This window comes from Bubalus bubalis, chromosome 16 (assembly GCF_019923935.1).
Source record: "Bubalus bubalis isolate 160015118507 breed Murrah chromosome 16, NDDB_SH_1, whole genome shotgun sequence".
NCBI classification, from domain to species: Eukaryota; Metazoa; Chordata; class Mammalia; order Artiodactyla; family Bovidae; genus Bubalus; species Bubalus bubalis.
The window spans coordinates 37,011,058-37,026,772 of record NC_059172.1 but is presented as its reverse complement, the minus strand read 5'-3'; the positions used below and the strand labels follow the sequence as shown (position 1 = coordinate 37,026,772).

At 40.0% G+C, this 15,715-nt stretch overlaps 1 protein-coding gene across 1 annotated transcript; it reads left to right on the top strand.

Annotated features, from left to right (window-relative positions):
- Positions 1-2,272: 2,272 nt before the first annotated feature.
- On the top strand, positions 2,273-3,909 carry LOC102392983 (hemoglobin subunit beta). The gene is made up of 3 exons (XM_006061583.3): positions 2,273-2,404; positions 2,533-2,755; positions 3,656-3,909. Exons 1-3 carry the CDS (start codon positions 2,319-2,321, stop codon positions 3,782-3,784), a joined length of 438 nt encoding a protein of 145 aa, XP_006061645.3. The 5' UTR covers positions 2,273-2,318; the 3' UTR covers positions 3,785-3,909.
- Positions 3,910-15,715: the final 11,806 nt, after the last annotated feature.

The following is a 15,715-nucleotide window of genomic DNA, read 5'->3' as shown; positions in this document are numbered from 1 at the left end:
TAATTTAAAGCAAATGAATTAGGGAAATCAACTCTGAAAACAGAAAAGGATAGGGGAAGTCTTTAAGTACATGCTAATTTCTGTCAGTCAAAACAGCAAAATTGTAGCCCTGACAGTTTGACTCCTTTACAAGAAAATATAGGAATAGACTATTCTATTATTTAGTAAATTCTGTGAGTTTTCCATAATACAAAAATCCTGAAGAGACATGTCCAAAGTTTCCCAGAAGTCCTTTCACTCACATATGCCTGACCTCTGATATTAGGGGTGTGAATTAGGATGTTTAAAAGAGTACAAATATAAAGCAATGATAAAGCTAATGGAGATTTCACTTTAATCCATTGAAACACAAAACCTAAAGGTCCAACCAAATGTAGCTTTTTGTTTTTAACATTTAAAACATTTGAAAGATTTCTTTTCCCGGAAGTCAACATGTGGAAATTTTTTTCTAAGTATAGACCAATAGTTAGAGCCTCTTTGTTTGAGGGTTGCAGAAAAGAGTGTATATAAATTGAAAATGTTTAAATTCTATAATTTTTACCCCTATAATCTTTTGTGGGCATATAATTGTGCCCTAACTTCCAGAAAGCTAGGCAAGAGCCAAGACTTTTCCACATGTCTGAAAATATCAAAATGAATTTGTTCACAAGTACTTGAATGGGAATGGGCCACGTCAAAGGGGTGAGGAATCTTCATTTACCTAGCAGTGATGGGAAAAATACTTTGGAGGATGGAGTAAAGAAAGCTGGACATTTATGAATTTCTTTGTGACAACTAGAAATGCAGAAGTCCTTTCCTTCTAGTTCACCTAAAAATATATTAGTTGGAGTTACAGAGACATAGAGCTGAAAGAATGAGAGATTTTTTTGAACATGTTTTGCCAGTGATGCAAAGGTGAGAGAAAGGTGACTCTAGACATCAAGTTGTCTGAATCAGGAGAAGGTTCTAAGGAGAGAGATCATGGAAAGTAAATATATATGCTCTTATCCTTACTGAAAGGAAGTAGAAATTGAGGAAGAAGGGAAGATGCTGAAAGTACAGATGGTAGAAAGTAGGGGAACCTCAGGGAACTCTGAAGTTCTGCTGAGCTCAGAAATGCTTGCTGATTTTGCTTTTTTCATTGAATCTTCTAGTAGTAAGAAATAGACCTCTATACCTCAGAACTTTTTTCTTGCCTAAGAAGGTAAGAGGATTTATTATATGGGTGGGAGGAGGGGCAAAGAGAGAAGAAATATTTGAAAAGCTGTAGATAATGAAGAATAAATTTTAGAGAAAGAAGGTATAAATAAAGTATATAGAGAAAACAAAATTATGGATGAATAAAATAGAAGTAATTCTTATGAACACAGTATTCTTAGAGGCTTAGAGAGAGAAAACAAATAATCCGATTCAAGCTGTAATGTCTTTCCACAATTTTATCCCTCCTTTTAAATCATGGAGAAGCCTCTCTGTTCTTTCAGACACTTTCCCAGGTCAGTCCATGAAGAAACAAGTTATATGCCTCTACTAGTCTTTGAACACATTACCTCTCTCAGGGTTATTGAAACCTTGGGGTTATGATTGATTTTTCACTTATTTGTATTTCTTACTACATGGAGAGGTCTCTATGTTTTCACATATGGATTAATGGAGTAAGTATTTCACAGGACCTCTCGATCCATACTTATTCTATTTTTCTATCATTATTTAATTGGCCATAAATTAAATTAAGAAAAAATTGAATGAGTAGATAAGCAAATGAATATTTGTTTTCATACCAGAACGATTTAATCCCAAACAAGCAAACAAAAGAGATGCACATTTAGAACAGGGGCAGAGGTTGTATCCAGGCTGTACTTGGAATTCTTTTGCATATTCTGAAGGCACAGGAGATGATCCATCCACATAGTCTTAAGTCGAATCATAGTGGACAAATCCTTTCCATTTTCTGGAGCCCAGATTCTTCATTTGTGTAATAAGAAAATTGAGGAGGTGGTTTCCAAGAGGCTACCTCGTTGTGATTCTAAAATCTCTACAAGCAAACTTGCTAAGGAAGATGACTTTAATAGCAATTTGTATTGCTGGAATGACTGAGATCTAGAGATGCCCAGAAAGAGGGCTGATGGTCTAAAGTCAGTGCCAGGAAGACCAAGGAGAGGTATGACTATCATCATTCAAGCCTCACCCTGTGGAACCACAACTTCTCATGAGCCAATCTGCTCACAGAAGCAGGGAGGGCAGGAGGCAGGGCTGGGCATAAAAGGAAGAGCTGGGCCAGCTGCTGCTTACACTTGCTTTTGACACAACCGTGTTCACTAGCAACTACACAAACAGACACCATGCTGACTGCTGAGGAGAAGGCTGCCGTCACCGCCTTCTGGGGCAGGGTGCATGTGGATGAAATTAGTGGTGAGGTCCTGGGCAGGTAGGTATCCCACTGACAAGGCAGGTTTAAGGAGAGTGAAATGCACCTGGGCGTGTGAGGACAGAGCCCTCCCTGAGATTCTGAGAGCTGCTGACTTCCTCTGACCTTGTGCTGTTTTCTCCCCCTAGGCTGCTGGTTGTCTACCCCTGGACTCAGAGGTTCTTTGAGTCCTTTGGGGACTTGTCCACTGCTGATGCTATTATGAACAACGCTAAGGTGAAGGCCCATGGCAAGAAGGTGCTGGATTCCTTTAGTAATGGCATGAAGCATCTCGACGACCTCAAGGGCACCTTTGCTGCACTGAGTGAGCTGCACTGTGATAAGCTGCATGTGGATCCTGAGAACTTCAATGTGAGTTTGTGCAATGCTCAGTGTTCTCCTTCTTCTTTTTATGATCAAGCTCATGTTATGGGGAGAAAGCTGAATGGCAGGACATAGTTTAGAATGGAGAAGAGGTATTCTGGTTAGAGTGCTAAGGACTCCTCAGAACCGTTTAGACTCTTTTAAACTCTTTGCTCACAACCAGCATTTCCTCTGACTCATTCTTGTTCTCTGTTGTCTGCAATGTCCTCTTTTTAATTATACTTTATTTTGAGGGTTTAATTTGAAAAAAATATTTATTTTATCAACTTTAAAAATTGTATCTAATATTTTCCCCTTATCTGTTTCTTTCAAGGAATAAAATGTTCTATTGCTTTTTGAAATGATTCAAAATAATAAAAATGATAACAAGTTCTGGATTAAGTTAGAAAGAGAGAAACATTTCTAAATATATATTCAGGAAGATATAGGTAGATTCACATCAATAGTAACAACTTCACTTCAGTCATCTTTGTGCTTATATCCTACGGCCACAGCTTGGTATGAGACTGAAATACCCTGAATCTAACCTTGGACTTTGCTCATAGCTCAGTTGGTAAAGAGTCTGCCTGCAATGCAAGAGATCCCAGTTCTATTCTTGGGTCGGGAAGGACATCTGGAGAAGGGATAGGCACCCACTCCAGTATTCTTGGGTTTCCCCTGTGGCTCAGCTGGTAAAGAATCTGCCTGCAATGTGGGAGACCTGGGTTCTATCCCTGGGTTGGGAAGATCCCCTGGAGAAGGGAAAGACTACCCACTCCAGTATTCTGGCCTGGAGAAATCCATGGACTGTATAGTCCATGGGGTTGCAAAGAATCAGACACGACTGAGAGACTCTCCCTTCACTCACCTGCACTAACCCTGCCCTTGCTTAATGTCTTTTCCACGCAGCTCCTGGGCAACGTGCTAGTGGTGGTGCTGGCTCACCATTTTGGCAAGGAATTCACCCCGGTGCTGCAGGCTACTTTTCAGAAGGTGGTGACTGGTGTGGCCAATGCCCTGGCCCACAGATATCATTAAGCTCCCTTTCCTGCTTTCCAGGAAAGGTTTTTTCATCCTCAGAGCCCAAAAATTGAATATGGAAAAATTATGAAGTGTTTTGAGCATCTGGCCTCTGCCTAATAAAGACATTTGTTTTCATTGCACTGGTGTATGTAAATTATTTCACTGTCTCTTACTCAGATGGGCACATGGGAGGGCAAAACACTGAAGACATAAAGAAATGAAGGGCTAGTCAAGGCACTGAGAAAATATATCAGTATCTTGGACCCCATGACAGCAGTGGTTGTAAATAGCTGATGTTATGGAAAACAGGCTCTGCGCCTTAGCCTTACTCTCCCTTAAGAATTCAAGTTGCAGCTTGATTTTGGAGTTAGATCATTGCTAAGTTTTATTTAAATAAATTATGTTATTTAGCCTTTCTTGTAAATGTCTTCTCTCTCTTTTAATTATCCAGAACATCACTTAGATTCATTAAGTTCTTCTGCCTAATGACACCACTGTTTTAAGATTTTCTTTATGCATTTTACTGTCCCCATTGCTCTTTCTCCCCTGACCTCTTTTTATCCTAGTTTTCTCTACCATCTTAAAAGAACTACAAGAAGGACAGAACCTTCTGTGCTGGATTCTGAAAATGACATATGAATTATGAGTAATCCTTGTTCCTTCTTGCATCCTAATTCTGAATCTCAGTTCAGTTCACTTCAGTCTCTCAGTTGTATACCATTCTTTGCAATCCCATGGACTGCAGCATACCAGACTTCCCTGTCCATCACCAACTCCTGGAGTTGCTTAAGTTCATGTCCATCGAGTTGGTGATACCATTCAACCATTTCATCCTCTGTCGTCCCCTTCTTCTGCCTTCAATCTTTCCCAGCATCAGGGTCTTTTCCCTGAGTCGGTTCTTCACATCAAATGGTCAAAGTATTGAAGTTTCAGCTGCAGCATCGGTCCTTCCAATAAATATTCAGGACTGAAACTTCAGGTTTGACTGGTTTGATATCCTTGCACCCCAAGGAACTCTCAAGAGTCTTCTCCAACATCACAGTTCAATGCCATCAATTCTTTGGTAGTCAGCTTTCTTTATGATCCAACTCTCACATCCATACATGGCTACTGGAAAAACCATAGCTTTGACTAGATGGAACTTTGTTGGCCAAGCAATGTGATGGGATTGGATGCCATAGTCTTCGTTTTTTGACTGTTGAGTTTTAAGACAGCTTTTCAATTCTCTTCTTTCACTTTCATGAAGAGGCTGTTTAGTTCCTCTTTGGTTTTTGCCATAAGGGAGGTGTCATCTGCATATATGAAGTTATTGATATTTCTCCTGGCAACCTTGATTCCAGCTTGTGCTTCATCCAGCCCTGCATTTCTCATGATGTACCCTGCATAGAAGTTAAATAATTGAGGTGACAATACACAGCTTTGACCTATTCCTTTACCAGTTCTGAATTTAGTTGGGGAGCTGCTGAAAGTAACACATCTAACAAGTGACTGTAAATGAGTGTATTCAAGGTTTTTATGAGATCAGATGATGAAGCCCTTGGTATGAAATGGGTGGTAAAGATAAGTAGTATAGACAATTGTCCAAAAGACAAGAAGACAAAAGTCAGAAAAGCAAAGGAGGATAGCGTAGGCCAAATCACTGATGAATAATGTGTTTGTGTATTCTGAGAATTTCAGGTAAACAGGAAAGACGAAGCAAAACTGCCTGGGATAGAATAGAATAGATAATATATTTTGGTGTACACTGTGGATGCATTCTTAAAGTTAAAAATTCACCAACAAGAACATACCATCTAGACATTACTCACAACATATTTGCACTGCTAATCGACAAGTAAAGTAAGGTGGTTTAACAGTTTAGAACATCATTTTGAATCAGAGAGCCAGGACTGAAAAAAAAATAAAATTACTACTGTGACCTTGTGAAAAATCAGCTACCCTTGTTAAATTGGTATATAATGTCATCTTTAAACGTTGCAGGGAAATGAAAAAAAAAGCCTCAACACAACTCCTACTTTGACTTTTAACAAAAGTTAATGTCTGGTGAGAATTCACAAAGAGTAAGTTGACTCATTTAACATCTCTTCCTAAATGCAAAAGATCTCAGGCTGAAATGGCAATATTGAAGAGTAGGGAATTTTGGAGCCTTCTTTTTAATGGATCTTGACAACAAAGCAACCATGCTAGCTGCATCCATGTTTAAAAGAAAGTTGAATTGGTATGTACGTCTGGAATCAACAAGTTAAATAAAAGTCTCTCATTTTTAAGTCAAAGGCTTTAGGGGGTCAAATCAGAGATGAAATTGTACTCTTCATGTAGTGTGTGGACTTCTCATTGCAGTGTCTTGTCTTGGTGAGCACACACTCTTGGGTGCACGGGCTTCAGCAGTAACAGTGTGTGGGCTTCAGTAGTCTGGTGCAGGCTCAGTAGCCACGGAGCTCAGGTTTAGTTGCTTTGCAGCATGTGGAATATTCCCAGACCAGGAATTAAAGCATGTCCCTTCATTTGGCAGACAAATTGTTATCTACTGTACACCAGGCAAGTCCTAGGTCTCACGTTTTTAAGATTCCACATAGTGTACATCCTGTTTGCAGGGTTCTGTGGTTATGGACTGAGATATGAGGATGAAAGAGGGGGGCATGAAACAGGAAAAGGGAAACCTTGTTCACCATTGTAGGGCACTACCAACATCTGCTGACAAAGGGCCCGTGACATGCTGGGCAGATCTGACTGGGGATGACACCAGGCAACGCTCGATTTAAGGAACCATCTCAGGCCCATCTTGGCGCTACTGCTCTCAGGGGAAAATGTCTTACCTTCTAGGCCTCTGATCAGTACCCAAGAAGTGCTGTCACTGTTCATGTCACTTTGGCTAAAAGTTGAATGTGTGAACATGCTCCAGAGATATTTTCTGAGTTTCCTACCTACCCATCTACCATCTTCATTTTATTTTGTTTATTTAATTTTGGCTGCCCTAGTCCTTCATTGATGCATGTAGGCTTTCTCTAGTAGTGGCAAGGAAGGGCTACTTACCAGTCATGGTGCTTAGGCTTCTTACTGTGATTTCTCTTGCTGTGGACCATGGACTCTAGTGTACATAGACTTCAGCAGCTGTGGTGCTTAGGCTCAGCAGTTGTGGCCCACAGGCTTAATTGCTCAGTGGCATGGAATCTTTCTGGACTTATCAGGGATTAAACCTGTATCCCCTACATTGGCAGGTGCTTTTTTAACCACAGGACCACCAGGGAAGTACCACTATCCTCATTTAAAAGCAAGAATTCTGAATCAGTTAGAGTGATGAACAAAGGAATTGACGAGACTCAACATAAAGACTCTTCTTGTCTGGCTTTTACATCTTTCCACACAGATACTCACATTCAGAAATTAGCATGTACAAGAGCATGTGCATGCATGCACACTCATACACACACCCACAGCTCACAAATTCCACATCCTGTTAGAAAATCCACTTGGTGTTAAACATTTATTTACTGGTTGACCCCTTGCTACCACCTCCCTGGTGTAAGGCAATGTAATCTCCACCTGCATGCTTACTGCAGACTCCTAACTGATCTTTCTACCACTGCTCCTGACAGTGTCTTCCCAATATGGCAGTCAAAGCACACTGGTAGAAATGCAAATTGTGTATGGTAATCTCTTTGTCCAAAGTTCTCTGGTATTTTCCTGTATCACTCATAATAAAGCCAAATTTCATAGAATAACACTTGCTAATATTTATATTGGCACCTACAGACTTCCTCTGTGGCTCAGTGGTAAAGGATGCACATGCAATGTGGAAGTTACAGGAGACTCAGGATTGATCCCTGGGTTGGGAAGATCCCCTGGAGGAAGGCATGGTGACTCATTCCAGTATTCTTGCCTGGAAAACCCTATGGACAGAGGATCCTGGCAGGCTACAGTCCATATGGTCATAGAGTAGGATGAGACTGAAGTGACTTGGCATGCATGCAAGCTTGTTGGCACCTATAAATTTAAAAGGGCTTCTCTGATGGCACTGGTGGTAAAGAACACACCTGCCAATGCAGGAGACATAGGTTTGGTCCTTGGGTTGGGAAGATCCCCTGGAGGAAGGCATGGCTACCTAGTCCAGTATTCTTATCTGGAGAATCTCATGGACAGAGGAGCTGGTGGCTACAGTCCAGGTTGCAAAGAGTCAGACATGACTGAAGCATCTTAGCATGCATGAACACATACATAAACACCCCCCACTACATGCATACAAAAACATCAGTAGAGTAATGCCAAAAGAGGTAATGCCAATCAACACTACTTAAGTTCAGTTGTCACTCAGTCATGTCCGACTCTTTGCGACCCCATGAATCGCAGCACACCAGGCCTCCCTGTCCATCACCAACTCTTGGAGTTCACTCAAACTCATGTCCATCGAGTCAGTGATGCCATCCAGCCTCATCCTCCCTCTGTCGTCCCCTTCTCCTCCTGCCCCCAATCCCTCCCAGCATCAGGGTCTTTTCCAATGAGCCAACTCTTCACAAGTGGTGGCCAAAATACTGGAGTTTCAGCTTTAGCATCAGTCCTTCCAATGAACACCTAGAAGTGATCTCCTTTAGGATGCACTGGTTGGACTTCCTTGCAGTCCAAGGACTCTCAAGAGTCTTCTCCAACACCACAGTTCAAAAGCTTCAATTCTTCGGTGCTCAGCTGTCTTCACAGTCCAACTCTCACATCCATACATGACCACTGGAAAAACCATAGCCTTGACAAGATAGACCTTTATTGGCAAAGTAGTCTCTGCTTTATAATATGCTGTCTAGGTTGGTCATAACTTTCCTTCCAAGGAGTAAGCTCAATGCTATTTAGACCTCAGCAAACAGGGCCTTGATGAAATTAGTTAGTTTCAGAATGTAGCCCATTTATTTGTAGGTTTAGGTTGACTCTTGAAGACTTATTTTGGCCAAAATAAAAGGCACACAAGCCTAAAAATAGAAATCAATGTAATTATTTATTAATTTACATTGGGGTTTATAACTTGAATTTTCATGTCTTTGTGAGTAATACATGCTTTCCTTATATCAATCAAGTAAAAGTAGAGGAAGCAAACTTACAGGGCAGGTAGCTGGATTCAGTCATGCCAAGAAAGCATCTTAACAGTAAGTTCAGACATGGCTTATTCATCTTCTTCATGTGAAAGATAGATATGGCCTGAACATAAATATTATGTGAGGTTCAACGTCTCTAGATTCCTAGTCAACAGAGCAACCTTCTTTTTCCTAAACTTCCCCTTGTTGTTCAATTCTCTAATGATTAACACACTTTTTACACTTTGGAACATTCCAAAGATTATAGTTAAGAGTTTCTGGCCTGGGAAGCATTCTTTTTCTTTCAGGTGATTTTGTGTCTGTTTTTTTTTTTTTTTTTTTTTTTTTTTTTGTATTTAAATTAGATTTCATAAATTTTTAAACTAAGTTTATTTTTAATTGCAATTAAAATTAGAGTGAAATTTGTTCCTCTGGCTTTCAAGGTCTTGGATGTTATCTAGCCACTGTAGCCTTCATATTTTGACAGTATTCACATATTTATAAACATACACACACACACATATATTTTACACAGCACATATTGACAAGGCATGTTTGAACAGTTAACCATGCAAGACCCCCAAGCACAAACCCATAAGCTCTTTCACTTATCTACTTCAATGGAGACTAAGGACAGAGTCTTTGAAAGCAGTAGGAGAAGCACCCTGGCTTTCATTGTCTTTAGCTAGTCCTCTCCTTTGCCACAGCTCTGTGTCCTCCTGAACCCTTATCTAGGTTCACACTTCCTGATCCACTGAGCTATCTCCAGTCCAAGTACGCAGAAGAAGAAAACTACTGGAATGGTCTACCTCTGTTAATTAAAAACACACCAAAATAAAATAAATGCCCCACCCCCTTATGAGCCCCAGAAAGCATGTGAACACTTAGAAGAAATAGCAGATGGAGGAGAAGAATAAGACAGAAGAGAACAAGAAGGAGAAGGGGAGGGTTAGGAGGAGGAAAAAGAAGAAGGAGAAGAATAAAGGAAAGGGAAAGAAAAAAAAAAAAAAACTAAATGAAACAGGTACAGGAAATAATTGGTGGCACTGAGGCCTGAATGGGCTAGAGGAGAAAGCAGGGCTACAGTAGCTTGTTGGTCTAGGAAACTAAGAAACTTGCCTTTCCCTCAGAGATACCTCAGACTCAGTAAGATAGGGTCTGTGAAAATTTGGTTTCAGAAAGAGTCTTTCTGGGGCGAGAATTAGCAAAGTTTGAAAGGGGGTTGGGCCTTCCCCTGGGGTGCTAGTGGTAAAGAACCCTCCTGCCAATGCAGGAGACTTAAGAGGTATAGGTTTGATCCCTGGGTCAGAAGATCCCCTGGAGGAGGGCATGGCACTCACTCCAGTATTCTTGCTTGGAGAATCCCATGGACAGAGGAGCCTGGCAGGCTACAGTCCATAGGGTCCCACAGAGCTAGACATGACTAAAGTGGCATAGCATGGCACGGCATGGAAAGGGGCTTGGGAGAGGAGCAATTGCTAACCACCCTCACTAGACCATATAATACAAAGGATCCTAGTTTCTCATAAATTCTCATAGTAGATGATCTTATTAATGGGTAAGATCTAAATATAAGCATCACTGCTTCCATTTAAGCCCTGCTTAGTTACTAAACTTCAAATCTATCCTGTTTCAGATATGTGTAGATTTTTTTTCAAGTGCCAAGCTATGTCTTAGTTCATAGACTACATTAAGTAATAGTATTTAAACTGGACATAAAACCCCTGGGATTTCTCAAAAATTTAATCATAAAAATAAATGAAAGCAACAGGCTTCCCTCATAGCTCAGTTGGTAAAGACTGCCTGCAGTGCAGGAGACCTGGGTTTAATCCCTGGGTTGGGAAGATTCCCTGGAGAAGGGAAAGGCTACCCACTGCAGTATTCTGGCCTGGAGAAATCCATGGATGCAGAGTCCATGGGGATGCAAAGAGTCGGGCACAACTGAGAGACTTTCACTTTCTTTTACTTTTGCCTAAGGTAAAAAAAAAAAAAAAAAAATCAATGAAGCCAAGAAAGTAAAGTTATAAAATGGGAAAATGAAAAATTTATGACTTTTCTAAGGTGCCACATTCCAGCTTTAACCTTCAAAGTTCATTATGAAGACAAATGTGCAATGACTGGCTGGTTTTGATTTTCCATTCCCTCTTCCTAGTAAAGATTCCTCTTGCTTAATTAACATTCTCAGGCTATGCCTAAGTCACAGTGGTCCCAGAGCTCCTTCAAACCAACAATGTCTATACTCTCAGCCAACGAAATAAAGAAATCCCTCTAGGAATGGACCCAGCTTGGGTTCAGAGTCACCTTCAATCTTTGTGAGAGCTGATGCAGAGGCCCTGTGTTTACAAAGCAGGATTGTTGCCCGGCTAGTAGTTGTGCCTGTTCTCTAGTTCATTGGAATTATTAATATAGCAAAAGATATTCATTGGCTTCCTGCCTGGCAGCCATTACAATTTCAGCTACTAGTGTACCCAGGGGCTTCTTCCCTGGTAGCTCAAACAGTAAAGAATCCACCTATAATGCAGGAGACCTGGGTTCAGTCCCTGGTTTGGGGAGATCCACTGGAGAAGGAAATGGCAATTCACACCAGTATTCTTGCCTGGAGAATCCCCATGGACAGAGGACCCTGGCAGGCTGCAGTCCATGGGATTGCAAACAGTCGAACAGGACTGAGAGATTAAGCACAGTGGTGTCCAGTTTTTCTAGGCTAATGTAACACTTAATAGGAATTTTAATCTTATCTATTTCTATGATTAAAAAGATAAATTCAGATTATAATGAAAGCAGACTAAATTATAGCCTCTCTAATCAAAAATACTTAGCAGCCTTTTTTATATCTTCAGTGGTTTATAAACTCTGTTCATAATTTTCCAATTTTAAAATTGAAAATAAAAAACCATATTTGTGATGAAGGGTAACTTCGGAAGTACTTTTTTTCTCAGCCAATAGTATGAAAAAATGTAGTGGAATCAAAGATCTGTTTTTATCTCTTAACAATTTATAATTTATATAATTCTCCATGTTAATAGCACCTAAGGATAATACATTATTTGACTTAAAGGAATAGTATCTATGTCATATTTAGCTAGCAAGTTTTAATAAAATATTTTACTTTTCCTTGCTAAAAGAGGCATCTTATATTTCATAGAATCCTGGAGAGTTTACCAAAGTACAAATGCTACAAAATACAAAAGAGGAAAGAACAATCTTTGTCAAATTTAAATTTGGTTTTTAAAGTTTAAAGGTATTATTTAAATACCCTTAGATATAATATTTTTATTTTATCAATTTTAACTTATAGGCAGTTCAGTTCAGTTCAGTAGCTCAGTCATGTCTGACTTTTTGCAATCCCATAACCACAGCACACCAGGCCTCCCTGTCCATAACCAACTTCCAGAGTCCACCCAAACCCATGTCCATTGTGTCTGTGATGCCATCCAACCATCTCTTCCTCTGTCTTGTCCTTCTTCTCCTGCTCTCAATCTTTCCCACCATGAGGGTCTTTTCAAATGAGTCAGCTCTTCGCATCAGGTGGCCAAAGTATTGGAGTTTCAGCTTTAACATCAGTTCCTCCAATGAACACCCAGGACTGATCTCCTTTGGGATGGACTGGTTGGATCTCCTTGCGGTCCATGGGACTCTCAAGAGTCTTCTCCAACACCACAGTTCAAAAACATCAATTCTTTGGTGCTCAGCTTTCTTTATAGTCCAACTCTCCTATCCATACATGACTACTGGAGAAACCATAGCCTTGACTAGATAGATCTTTTTTGGCAAAATAATGTCTCTGCTTTTGAATATGCTATCTAGGTTGGTCATAACTTTCCTTCCAAGGAGCAAGCGTCTTTTAATTTCATGGCTGCAATCACATCTGCAGTGGTTTTGGAGCCCAGAAAAATAAAGTCAGCCACTGTTTCCCCATCTATTTGCCATGAAGTGATGGGACTGGATGCCATGATCTTAGTTTTCTGAATGTTGAGCTTTAAACCAACTTTTTAACTCTCCTCTTTCAGTTTCATCAAGAGGCTCCTTAATTCTTCTTCACTTTCTGCCATAAGGGTGGTGTCATCTGCATATCTGAGGTTATTGATATTTGTTTTAAAAAGTCCTTTTCATTTAAATACCTTTAGATATAATATTTTTATTTTATTAATTTTAACTTATAGGCAATAAATGGATAATCTTAGTTTTTTCTGGCCATTTAATCTTTCTGATGTATCATGGATAATCATATCACTTATCTCTCTAAACTTTGGGTTTTTCATCTGGGAAAAAGAGACAATAATCATGATATTTCATAGGTGACATAAATAAGATATTTCAAAATGGGCAACTAAGATAATAGCTTGAATCAGCAAGCACCTAACTAAAAATGAAACTCTATTCAGGTTATGTGACTTCAGAATCAGAATTCATAAGCCTCTACCAAGCTATAGACATGCTGCCTTTCAAACCCTATAACCTTTCTCTAAGCCTGTTCCACAACCTTTAGTAATAAGAAAGCAAGAAATGGATCAGATCCCTGGAAGCAAGCCAGTTCTGTTCCCAAAGGCAGTTTCCAGAGAAGGATACAGAGCCCTGAAGTAGGTATGAGGGAGAAGGAGAGGGACCAACCTCACATCCTGAATTTAAGAGAAGATAGTGTCCACACTCTGGAAAGAGAATGGGATGTACTCAAACTATCTGCTTCAGGTGGGGTTTCTTTCCCCAACTCTTGGTCTTATAGAATCTGATTCTTATTCCCTGGGCTTTGACAATGTCTGATCCTCATATCCAAGGTCTAAGGAAAGAGTCACTGTCCTCATACTGTGGATCTATAGAAGTTTGCCTTGGAATCCTAGAGCCCTAAGTCTACTAATTAATATATCAAATGTAATTCAAAAGGATACATGCACCGCTATGTTTGAAGTAGCATTATTTACAATAATAGACAAGTAAGCAATCTAAATGTCTATCAAGAGATGAATGGAAAAGAAGATGTGTGTGTTTGTGTGTGTGTGTGTGTGTGTGTGTGTATAATTGTTGTTCTTTACTTACTAAGTTGTGTCTGATTCTTTAGCAACCCTATGGACTATAGCCCACCAGACTCTCCTGTCCTTGGGATTCCCCAGGCAAGCATGGGTTGTCATTTCCTTCTCCAGGAGCTCTTCCTGACTGAGGGATGAAACTTACATCTCCTGCACTGGCAGGTGGATTCTTTATTACTGAGCTACCAGGAAAGCCCCCCCCCCCCCAAAAGAAGAAACAAATGACCTTATATACAAAAGAGTAATAGACTTGCAGACAATAACCTTATGGTTAACAAAGGAGAAAGGTGAGCAAGGGATAAATTAGAAGCTTGGGATTAACATAAACACACTACTATATATTAAATAGATGAACTTACTGCATAACATAGGGAACTATAAGCAATATTTTGTAATAGACTACAAGGGAAAATAATCTAAAAAAAAAAATATATATATATATATATATATATATATAAACATTAAGTCCCCTCTGTATGAACGAGTTCAATTTTGAGGGTCCAATCCTAGGTCCAGCAGAGTTAGCCTACGTACTGAACTAACAAGGCTTTCCTGGTGGCTCAAGCTGTAAAGAATCCACATACAATCCAGGAGATGCAGGAGATATGGGTTCAGTCTCTGGGTTAGAAAGATCCCACTCCAGTATTCTTGCCTGGAGAAGTCATGGACAGAGGAACCTGGGAGGTTACAGTCCATAGGGTTGCAAGGAGTTGGGCATGACTGAGCATGCACTCAGTCAACAGACATAATCAGTTAATATAAGCAGACATATAGTACATATGTAATGTGTTTACAATACTTTTTACACAAATAACATAAAAAGGGAATACAAAATATAAAGAAAGCATTTTTGATCTTAAAGTATACTATCTTGAAAACTACCGTAGTACAGCACAGCAGCTGGCATACAGGGCTGGCATCGAGTGAACGGGCAAGAAGAGGTACTGGCTGGAGGAGGGAGAAGAGGTGGGAGATGGTAGGGCTGGAGGATCATCAGCAATAGGAGATGGAGAGCAAGCCACGATTTCACTCACACCTGAAGTTGATGGAACACATGGCCACGTCTTTGAAAGTGTGCGACTTGAAGGGTCATATATAGGGGCTTTCTGTGTAACTGAATCACTTTGCGAAACACCTGAAACTAGCATAACATTGCAAACCAAATATAGAAAAAAAAATACTCTTATTCACACAAGGGCTATTCTTCACAGTGTAGACAGACATTTCTTGTCCTTTCATTGGTCTTCTATTTCAGTAATAAAATATCTGCTCTCTTGACCTACAATTGTGTCATCCTAGGTTTGAGCTATTTCAAATCCTAAAAGATGATGTTGCAACAGTGCTGTACTCAATATGCCAGGAAATGTGGAAAACTCAGCAGTGGCCACAGGACTGGAAAAGGTCAGTTTTCCTTCCAATCCCAAAGAAAGGCAATGCCAAAGAATGTTCAAACTACCTCACAATTGCACTCATCTCACATGTTCGCAAACCAAAATTCTCCAAGCCAGGCTTCAACAGTGCATGAACTGTGAGCTTCCAGATATTTAAGTTGGATTTAGAAAAGGCAGAGGAACCAGAGATTAAATTGCCAAAATCCTCTGGATCATCAAAAAAGCAAGAAAGTTCCAGAAGAACATCTACTTTTGCTTTATTGACTACACCAAAGCCTTTGACTGTGTGGGTCACAATAAACTGTGGAATATTATTCAAGAGATGGGAATAAAAGGCCACCTGACCTGCCTCCTGAGAAATCTGTATGCAGGTCAAGAAGCAACAGTTAGAACTGGACATGGAACAGCTGACTGGTTCCAAATCAGGAAAGGAGTACATCAAGGCTGTATACTCTCCCTGCTTATTTAACTTAT